This window comes from Notolepis coatsorum (assembly GCF_963971535.1).
Source record: "Notolepis coatsorum genome assembly, contig: SUPER_6_unloc_2, whole genome shotgun sequence".
Lineage (NCBI taxonomy): Eukaryota > Metazoa > Chordata > Actinopteri > Aulopiformes > Paralepididae > Notolepis > Notolepis coatsorum.
In genome coordinates, this window is record NW_028174882.1 from 367,515 (window position 1) to 378,905 (window position 11,391).

Sequence of the window (11,391 nt, forward strand, 5' to 3'; positions counted from 1 at the left end):
AAAGGTAACATTCTGAAGTTTCTTACACAATAAAGTAGAATCACTTTGAGTGCTAATGAAATAGAGTAACAGAGTTTTTTTTTTTTTTTTTTTTTTTTATCTTTCTTCCCCTCTTTTTCCCGATTTTTCTCACATCCCACCCTTCCTGGTTGTTGTGTACTTTCCCCTACTGTTGGTCCGGGAGACCGGAGACTGTCACATGCTTTCCTCCAACGCATGTGCAGCCTGCCGGCAGGCCAACCTGGCCGCGCAGGTTCTCACCGGGGAGAGTGTAGCGTGTGGGAGGCCACACTATCTCTCCTTAGTTCCAACCCTTGCTGAGCAGGCGCCCCGACCGAACTGTAGGGGTCGCTGTCCACAACGCCAGAACACACCCTTCAGCTTTCCCACCCTCTGATACAGCCAATTGTATCAGTGTGAGAGGCCAGCCAAGCTGATAGCAACGCCGGGAGCTGGATTCGAACAGGCGAATCCAGTGGAGTAACAGAGGTTTGAACACACTGAAATAAAGGTTTTGTATACTCACATTTCTTTTTACTGGTTGCCAGATGCCTGTTTCTAAGTTCCAGCTGAGAGGTAGGTAAAAAATATAATGGTTGCATAGCCTGAAGTCGTATGTAGTGCAGGTCCAAAGTTTATAAAAATCCCACAGAAAATGTATGTTTTACAAATGTTTTTGTAATGTGTGTACCGGTAAAAATTTGGCATGATCATCCAAAATGGTCGTCCGCTCCCATTCATTCAGAGGCTCTCGTCAAAACAATGGACTTTTTTGTCTTCTTGTGTCACCTTCCCCCACTTTCAGCGCCCGTCTGGGATCATTTTCGGAGTAGACGCTCCTTGGCTACAATGGTGGTCAATCATTTTCGCCATCAGTGGTGAAACGTCACAAATGGACGTGGTCACTCGTCCAAACGGCTTGTCAAATGACTGCTTGCCAGATGTTTTGTCATGTAACTCGAGAATGGAATCACGCAATAGGTTGAGTAGGGTGATGATCAAAAGGCGCCATTTTCAACTTTCCAACAATGTATTGAGAAAGTCGATCAGACGAGGGCAAAGTATGGTTTACTCAGAGAGGGTCGTAACCATGATCAGTAGTAGATCAGTAGTAGCTGCCTGCCTTAATTTAATAGATCTTATACACTAGGGGTGTGCAGAGACATCATTATCTGTATCTGTATCTGTATCTGTATATGTATCTGTATCTGTAGGCCTATCTGTATTTGTAGTTGTGGGTGTGGTTTCTTTCTCTTTTCTTTGCAACAATTATTGTGCAATAAAAAATGGTAACAGATGAACAAATAAACATTAGATTAAACTAAGAAAGTCACGTTAAATCCGGCAAACATTTTCTAACCTAATATTAATTGGAAATGCAATTTGTGTGCCTTCAAAGCATCAAATTTAATTTAACAAATTGAATAGTGACATATAATTAATTGTTATATTATATCAATATGTCTACCTCCCCATACTGTACTTGTGTTTTAACTAAACTAAGTTTTATGAACTGTCTGAAGTTGACCCTCCCCTTTAACTCGGGAACACATTGAACAATCAGAAATAGAGACAAATATTATATAACAGTAATAGTATTAACTTTTTTGCCTGTTTTATTAAATGTTTTATACTTTTTTTCATCTCTTTTACGCAGCCTGTAGATGATTACAAGCCAAATAACCATGTTTAGTGCTATTTGCCACCAGCAGCCTTGCACACCCCCCACCGGCTAAATCAGGTGTGTTCTTTTTACTCAGACTGTGGACTAATCAGAAACTAAACTTTAAAACATGTCTTCACCCCTCTAAATTAAAATTGGCCCATGTTCAAGATTTTGTCTCTAAAGTCTATCATCTAATGAATTACTCATACATATGAATGACACATTATGAGATTTGTTGGCTGTTTTGCATAAATACCGCCCCGGTTCCAATAATGTGTCTCATCATAAAAACAGTCTATTTTTTTTATAATAGAATATTTAGAATATTTTTAATATTCTTTGGAACGGTGTGTCTGGAGAAAAAAAGCATCAGAGAACTGCATTTGTATTTGTCACCATGACAACCCATGACAACTTTTGATATATAAATCATATTCCTGGAATTGGCATGTCAGTGAAGGCGTGCTCTCAGTGCAGGAATGTAGGAGAGGAGAGGAGAGGTGGGATGTTCTCAGGGAAGAGGAGAGAAGAGTAGTGCCTCTTGGGTTGTGCTTCTGAAATAGGTCTCCAAATGTACACGTACGCTGTGATTAACTCATTGAGCGCCACGCTCTTTTCCCATCTTTACTCAAGGGTGCCAGCGTTATTGACCATTTTAGCGATGTTTGTTCTGTATTATAGCTGTGGAGACAATAGTATGGCTCATTTGACAGGCATTGGTCATAGTCCATCACTGTCTAACCAGTTCATTTCTACATACTGTAGTTTGTGCGCTATATTACACGCTAAACATCACCCCTTTCCAAAATAAACCAATTGCGAGATATGACGCGTTATATGCAATATGCCCAAATCGTTCTGGTTGATCGCCTGAAACCCCAAATACTTCCAAATCAAAGTTATATACCATGTACATATGTGTCTTCACAAAACCATCAATGGGGGGGGGGGGGGGGGGGGTCTTAACTAGAAACTGCGATCGTTACAAAAAGCATGTTTTACGTCCGGTAAAACACGACACAGATCGGTACAGAAGCATGTTTTACGTCAAAAAAATACCAGCAGGTTACCTAAGATAGACCTTACCTCAGTCAGAAAGTACTCCAGAATGAATAAATCTCAGTTGATCCCATGGCGATAGCAATTACTCGTGTATATTGGGCATGGCTACCATACGGGAAATAATAGCTCTGAGGCACCAAATCTTCCACCGATTGCTATGTTGTGATCCACTCCTAGGCGGAAACAGCGAGAGGTAAATCAGTACTGGCATGAATCACCCCCCATACAGTTCAGAAGGTAGGCGATACTGCCACCTGGTGAGATTCGATCGTCATTGCAATTCCAACATAGGCAGATGTGCCGGGGAGACCTAGGGAGCTCCGGCTGAGTGTCTAGAACGGGGATCAAAGGAAACAGATCAAAAGATCAAAACCCGAGAATTCTTGGGTTCTGGCGTTCAACCGCTCGACTTTTCTCGGGTTTGGCGCAGAAAGGGTTAATATAATCAATTTGACATGTATGACTCATGATGAAGAGTTAAGACAAGCTTAAGACAAGCTTTCTCTAGGCTTTTGAAAATGTAGGGGAGACCTTGCCCGTCATGGAGCACCTGAAATACAAGAGAGAACTCTTTTTTGATGTACAACTTTCCACAAATGATTGCTAATATTTCTGTGGGTCCGACTCCAGGTAGTTTTTGATTGCAGTCTTACATGTAGTGTTTGATGGCAGTCCTACAGTTCGTTTTGATGGCAATCCTACAGTTTGTTTTTGATGGCAATCCTACCTGTAGTGTTTGACAGCAATCCTACAAATCATTTTTGATGGTAGTCCTACAGGTCGTTTTTGATAGCAGTCCTACTGGTAGTTTTTGATAGCAGTCCTACTGGTCGTTTTTGATGGCAGTCCTACAGTTAGTTTTTGATGGCAGTCCTACTGGTCGTTTTTGATGGCAGTCCTACAGTTAGTTTTTGATGGCAGTCCTACTGGTCGTTTTTGATGGCAGTCCTACAGTTAGTTTTTGATGGCAGTCCTACTGGTCGTTTTTGACAGCAGTCCTACTGGTAGTTTTTGACAGCAGTTCTACTGGTAGTTTTTGACGGCAGTCCTACATGTAGTTTGACAGCAGTCCTACATGTTGTTTTTGACAGAAGTTCTACAGGTAGTTTTTGAGGGCAAACAGATTGGTGGTGCTTAGGTAGAGCGTGCCCGTATGAGAACCGATCCCTGTGTACCGACCCCGCTATCTGACAATGACAATTTTCTTGGATAACGGACTGGCTGATGCTTACACTAACCTCTTCCTTCCCCCTAAACAGCAATAAAACGTCTGTTAAACTTGCTACTACCGTGTGCCGTGTGGATTTTGTTCATTCCAATCTGGTGACAGCTCAATACACCCCAGAGTCTGTCACAGTGTGTGTGTGTGTGTGTGTGTGTGTGTGTGTGTGTGTGTGTGTGTGTGTGTGTGTGTGTGTGTGTGTGTGTGTGTGTGTGTGTGTGTGTGTGTGTGTGTGTGTGTGTGTGTGTGTGTGTGTGTGTGTGTGTGTGTGTGTGTGTGTGTGTGTGTGTGTGTGTGTGTGTGTGTGTGTGTGTGTGTGTGTGTGTGTGTGTGTGTGTGTGTGTGTGTGTGTGTGTGTTAGTTTATTATTTTGTTATGCACTGTACTGACATGTGGCTATTACTTTTCAAGAGAGATATGTAGCCTATTTAAGAGCTTAATGATAGTAATAATAGGCTGCCATCATTTGTCATTACTCATTGCTATTCAAGTCAGAACAGTGATCGTATCTATACATGTTCATAATCAAATCAGAACAGTGATCGTACCTATACACGTTCATAATCAAGTCAGAACAGTGATCTATACATGTGCATACACAAATCAGAACAGTGATCTTACCTATGAATGTTCATAATCACGTCAGAACAATGACGTTATGAACAATGCATGTTCATAACATTTACATTTACATTTAGTCATTTAGCTGACTCTTTTATCCAAAGTGACTTACAAGTGTTGTACGACAAGCCATCAGGAAGGGTACCACTCTATTAGCTTGATTGATTAATTGAAAACCTTATTAACAGATTGCAGAATGGGTACAATACAGTACGGCTCAATACAAAACAACTGCTAAGAGGATGCAGACCAGAAAAAGACTTTCGTCTTGTTTACATCGGGGTCCCCCATTTTCAATTCATCAGGACATTTATGACATACAAGACATACAGATATACAGAACTGTGTAGTAAAAAGAGATCATAAAAAATATATACATCCGAAGGGGAAGAAACTGTACATTGGGGGGGGGGGGGGGGGGGGGGGGGGGTGAGTAGTAATGTTCATCAAAGTGCTGAGTGCTACAATGTAGGTTAGTATATTAGGACAAGTGCATGACAGTAAGGTTAGTTAGGGTTATTATTATAATTTTCATTTCAGGTATTGATAGAAAAAGTGTGTCTTTAGTCAACGGCGAAAGATTGGTCGGGTTTCGGCTGTACTAACTGTTGTGGGAGGTTCGTTCCATTGTGGGGCAAGGACCGAGAATTGATGACCCTCCCGGGGCTCGGATAGGGTCTGAGGCGGACAGAAAATGCAGAGTGTAGAGGTCTTGAGGGTGTGTAGTTAGAGACCATTGACCGGAGGTAAGCGGGAGCCGTTCCCTTTGCCGCACGACATGCCAGGTTGAGGGCCTTGAAGCGGATTTGTGTGGCAATGGGGAGCCAGTGCAGGTTATTGAGCTGTACTGTATTGTACCCATTCTGCAATCTGTTAATAAAGTTTTCAATCAATCAATCAATCAATCAATCAATCAATCAATCAATCAATCAATCAATCAATCCCTGAGAAGGGGGGTGACATGGGCTGACTTCGGTAGGTTTGAGATCAGGCGGGCGGTTGCATTCTGAATGAGTTGAAGCGGCTTGGTGGCAGTGGCCAAGAGGCCAGCGAGCAGTGCGTTGCAGTAGTCGAGGCGGGAGATGACTGTTGATTGGACGAGGAGTTGGGTGGCTTCTTTTGTTAGGAAGGGGTGGATCCTTCTGACGTTGCTCAGGAGGAATCTGCAGGTTCTGGTTGTCGCTGCGATGTGAGCGGAGAAGTTCAACTTTTTTTTTTGTATTTTATTTTTTTATTATTTTTTAAACAAACACATAAACAAACATGACAACACACAATAGGATATACAAATACACATATGCTCCAGCTCGTACCCCCCTCTCCCGGACCCCCCATTGGATAATCCAACCATTATAATTTGTTCCTAACCAGACACTACCATTATATGCTGGCTTTTATTCTCTCCACCACTTCTAACCACATTGCCATTTTGGATTCATTGAGACCCAAAATTCTAGCTGTTGATATTTCTTGATAAATCACATCGAGATATGTAAGAATCCAGACCTTACGGCACATTTTTTCCGGTTGAAACCATCGTGATGCTATCAGCTTTTTAGCCACTGTGATACCGGATAAAACCAATCTCTTTAGCTGTGGAGATACTGCATGCTCAAAGACATCATTCAGCAGTAATACAGAGGGGTGTACAGGTATATCCAGAGTTAAGAGATTTGACAATTGCTGGGTCACTTCTTTCCAAAATATCTTAACTGGTGGGCAGTCCCAGTACATGTGCATAAATGTCCCTTCGTCCCCATTTGTACATAAGGAGCATTTGGAGTCTTGTTTAAGACCCATTTTGTTCAGTCTTATAGGAGTTAAGTATGTCCTGTGAATATAGTTAAGATTGATTTGTTGATGGTCCGGGTTCCTTGATGCAAGGCGTACATTTGCCCAGGCTTCTTGCCAGTCAAAGTCTATCTCCAGGTCTGGTATATCCCTCCTCCAGACTGAGTCTAGATGTAGGGTTTCATACGAGGCCGTTAGTAATTGATGATAAAAATCTGAAACAAAACCTCTTGATGTCTCTCTTTCATAGAAGAATTTGTGGTATCTGTGGTGTACAATTGGTATCCTTAATGGAACACCGTGAGCCTTCAAACATGCCAATAACTGTGCGTAAAAATAATATGAGGACTTGGTGAGATTAAATTTTTTGCATATCTCATCAAAACTACAAAAACCCTGTTTGTTGAAAACGTCTCCTAATGTGTGTATGCCTTGCTTTTCCCATCTAGGGAATCTTATAGGTTGTTTTCCAATCAAGAGTGCATTGTTATTGAATAAGGGAGTATGATTATGCCATTTATGTGGGATAGAGTATTTTTTTTGTGTTTCACGCCATATCCGGATTGCATGAGTGATTATGGGGCCAAATTTCCGTTCGCATTGCTTAATTGATAATTTGGTGTACACTATGTCCTTCAGCCTATGTGGAGCTACTATATTTTCTTCTAAATTTCTCCAGGATACTGATGCTTGGGGATCAAACCATGTTGTCAGTGGTCTTAAAGTGTATGCCTTAAAATAGTGGTGGAAATCTGGAAATGCCATACCACCGTCTGCTTTGTTTCTCTGTGCGGTGGATCTTTTTATACGTGGTGGTTTGTTATTCCAAATAAATTTGTATGTGGAGGAGTGTAATTCTTTCCAGTAACCCTTTGGAGGGGGTAACGGTAGCATTGAGCTGAAGAAGTTGATTCTAGGTAGGACGTCCATCTTAATTATTGATATCCGTGCTTGTACTGAGTTTTTAAGTTTTGACCACCTGACAAGGTCGTATTTGATTTTGTTTTGGATTTTTATGTAATTGTGCTTCACCGTTTGGTTTATGGTAGGGAATATTTCAACTCCCAAACATCTAAAGTGTTTTACCATCGGTATCTCTTCTGGGAGGGTTATATTTCTTTTTGCAGGGGCGTTAAGTGGGAGGAAGGCCGACTTCGGCCAATTTATCCTAAATCCCGATAAATCTCCAAAGTCCTCAATCAACTTGAGAAGATGAGGCAATGCGGTGTTGGGGTTTTGCATGAACAGTATTACGTCGTCCGCATATAAACTAATTTTGTGTTGTGTGCCCTTGATTACGATTGGTTCTATGGATTGGGATTGTCTTATATATTGTGCTAAAGGCTCTAATGATAGATCGAATAGTCCGGGACTAAGGGGGCAACCCTGTCTGGAAGACCGTGATACTGGAAAGATTTCGGAGGTGATTGTACCTGTTGTAATCATGGCCGATGGGTCTTTGTATAATACTTTAATCATATCAATGAATCCTTTTCCTAACCCCATCCTTTCTAACACTGCCCATAGATACGACCATTCCAACATGTCAAAAGCTTTCATTGCATCCAGGGACAGCATCGCCTTAGGTGTGTTGTCTTCCTTGTTAGCATCTAGTACGTGTAGTAATCGTCTTATGTTATCAGTGATCAGGCGGCCTCTTATGAAGCCTGTTTGGTCCGGATGAATTAAAGACGTCATATGCTTTTGTAGTCTGATGGCTAATACCTTAGGAGAAGTTCAACTTGTCGTCGAGGACAACACCAAGGTTCTTGGCGGTTGGGGACGCGATCACAGCTGCATTCTCGACTGTGATGGAAAGGTCGATCAGGGGGGAGGATTTCGCCGGCAGGTGAAGCAATTCTGTTTTGCTTAGGTTCAGTTTGAGGTGGTTGGTCGTCATCCAGGCGGATATGTCGGACAGACAGGCTGAGATCCGCTCAGCGACGTGGATATCTGAGGGAGGAAAGGAGAGGAAGAGTTGTGTATCATCGGCATAGCAATGATACAAGAAGGCATGACGTGATAATGTTACCCAGGAGGGGTCCAAGGACGGAGCCCTGAGGGACACCCGTCTGCAGGGGGCCGACAGGGACCCTCTACATGATACTTGGTAGGAGCGGTCACTGAGGTATGATGTCAGCCATGTCAGCACAGAGCCAGCCACTCCCATTCCTGTGAGGGACGCAAAGAGGATCTGATGGTTGACTGTGTCGAAGGCTGCAGACAGGTCCAGGAGAATCAGGACAGAGGAGAGGCCTTTCGCTTTTGCTAAGTGAAGAGCCTCTGTGACCGATATGAGGGCCGTCTCTGTGGAGTGACCAGTCCTGAAGCCTGACTGATTAGGGTCTAGGTCAGGAGGTCATTCTGTTAGAGATAATCAGTAATTTGTCTGGATACAGCACGTTCAAGTGATTTAGAGAGGAAGGAGAGAAGAGAGACATGATGATAGTTGTCTATGACGGTGGGGTTCATGGTTGGGTTTTTTCATGAGCGGGTGTGAATCTGGCTTGTTTTAGGAAGGTCGGGACCACCCCCGAGTTGAGAGAGGAGTTGATCACAATCAAGTCAGAACAGTGATCTTATCTATGCATGTTCATAATCAAGTCAGAACAGTGATCTTATCTATGCATGTTCAGATGCATGGATATAGTGATATTATCTATATATGTTCATAATCAAATCAGAACAGTGAGCATGTTCATAATCAAATCAGAACAGTGATCTTACCTATACATGTTAATATCAGGTCATAACAGAGATCTTACCTATACTGTACATGTCCATCAGTGTGAACTGTGGCCTGCGTCTGGCTGGTGAGAAGTCAGATTCCATTTGAGTGTAGTTCAAAGAGACTCGGAACACGGTATCAGCTCGTAATATGTATCTACTTTATTGCTTTGAAAGTCTAGGCGGTTGAGGAAGGTTTCTTGAGCTACGGTCAGGGACACGGGACTCATTCTGACTTGGGGTGCGGGGTGCGGGGGGTGCGGGGGTCGAGTCAGAGATAAATAATAATAATACCGTCATATTAAATGCATGCGCGAAGCAGAAGACGATTTATTGCAAGTGGCAACAACAAGCATACATCACCAGCCTACCCCACCTGTTAGCTACGACGGACGGGGACGTCTCTAAATGTTGTGCCTTTATTTTCAATGTTCACTATTCGGACAACAGCCGCACACTTCCAATGTGATTATACATCTAAAAAGCGCTTACCTGCTCAAGGGTCCTGCGTTAGAATGGGCGACAGGCAGCTCTCACTTCAGTCAGTCCTTTATCCATTTTGTCCAGTCTTCTGCCTTGAAGGTGAATTTCTCTGGTGGGGGGAACTTGAACTGACTCATACTTCCGCTTTCACGCCGTTAGCGCTAGCTACCCTGCTGTCTCTAAACTCAAACTCAAACTAGTACTAACGTTACTGTAGCAGCCTACTCTAAAGTCTATACCAACGGATTTCCAGTTCCGCGTTGACGCTTCCAGGCCGCGTCTATTCGAATCCCAACCGGTTCATGCGTCGGCTACACGCTGTTAATAACACTGCATTATCGAGACAGCGCCCCTATGACGATCTGGCAATGAAGTAGGGTAAATCTGCAGTGCCGCTTCGGTCTTTGACATTGAGTAGCCTCGGTTACAATGGAATAAATACCAAAACAACCTTGCAGTTGCAGTTACACTCCCATCCAGCAGGGGGTGCTGCAGCCCCTGCCGCACCCCCCCTTCCTGCGTGCCTGGCTACGGTTTAATAACACAATAATCATGGTTCTGATAGATATCGCACTGGTCTTCCACGGCCACACCTATGGGTGGGACCTACCTTGTGCACCTTGTATAAATGAGAAACACTGGACCTGCTTTCATTCAAGACGTACCTGAAGCAGATTCCAGGAGGGCTCCAAAAACCTTGTAGACTTTTAACACAATAAAGAAAAGCTTATACTGTGTTGCCAGTCTTTTCGAAACTACACGGATACCCTTTTTCGACCCGTGGGAAAGAGAGGTGTTTACTCTGACTACACTGTTCCGTTCTAGTCACCGCCGGGCTCAAAGACCGACTTTGCAAGTTTATTAGCGAGTCTTGATCTCGTCAGAGTTTTCGGCGTGTGAAAAGGCTCACACAGAGATACGGTAAGTGCTGACAAACAGTGTGGACATCTTCACTGCACGCCTGGATGAGTGTCGCTCGGGAGCGCGGCCTAGATTTCAAATGAGACGGTTCGGCTGGAACGCGTCACTCGGAACCTCACAAGTTCTGTATCCGGCCAACTCAAACTCACGGGGAAGACGGGGGCTTTGTCAGTTTCTGCAACAGAAGGTTCTGAAGGAAGAGACGGGTTTCTTTCTCATGGAGTCACACATCAAACCCAAGCGTTTCCAGGGCTTCCAGTGCGAAGGAACTTTGAGTCGAGTGTGATGTTCTGTGCGTGTGTGAGAGGGGGGGGGGGCGGGGGGTCCTTAGAGGAAAATAGTTTATAGCTAAGGAAAGTTTATTTTAAAAGCCAAAAGAATCCTTATCATCAAATGGAAACATGATATGATCAAATGTTGTATCTTAATTTTCAAAATGTGTTTCCTTGGCCTTGTTCAGAGGGACGGGCCGTTCACACACACACACACACACACACACACACACACACACACACACACACACACACACACACACACACACACACACACACACACACACACACACACACACACACACACACACACACACACACACACACACACACACACACACACACACACACAACACACACACACACACACACACACACACACACACACACACACACACCACACACACACTCGAAGACACACAAACATTCTAGGAATAATTCAGTATTACAAGGCAATACCTTCCTATTTATAAGGCCATCAAAGCCATATCGGACCATGGTAGCTCTGTCAATACTGGTCACATTCGTAGCTCTGTCAATACTGGTCACATTCTCTCTCTCTCTCTCTCTCTCTCTCTCTCTCTCTCTCTCTCTCTCTCTCTCTCTCTTAAATCGCAATTCGAAGG

At 43.4% G+C, this 11,391-nt stretch overlaps 1 protein-coding gene across 1 annotated transcript in view; it reads left to right on the forward strand.

Moving 5' to 3' along the window:
- Positions 1 to 10,124: 10,124 nt before the first annotated feature.
- Positions 10,125 to 11,391, forward strand: part of LOC311231276 (forkhead box protein P4-like) — a gene marked incomplete at its 5' end in the record, with an annotated part of 20,987 nt that continues 19,720 nt past the window's right edge. The window contains 1 exon segment of the mRNA XM_084338274.1: positions 10,125 to 10,171. Coding sequence (XP_084194400.1) covers positions 10,125 to 10,171 — 47 coding nt within the window.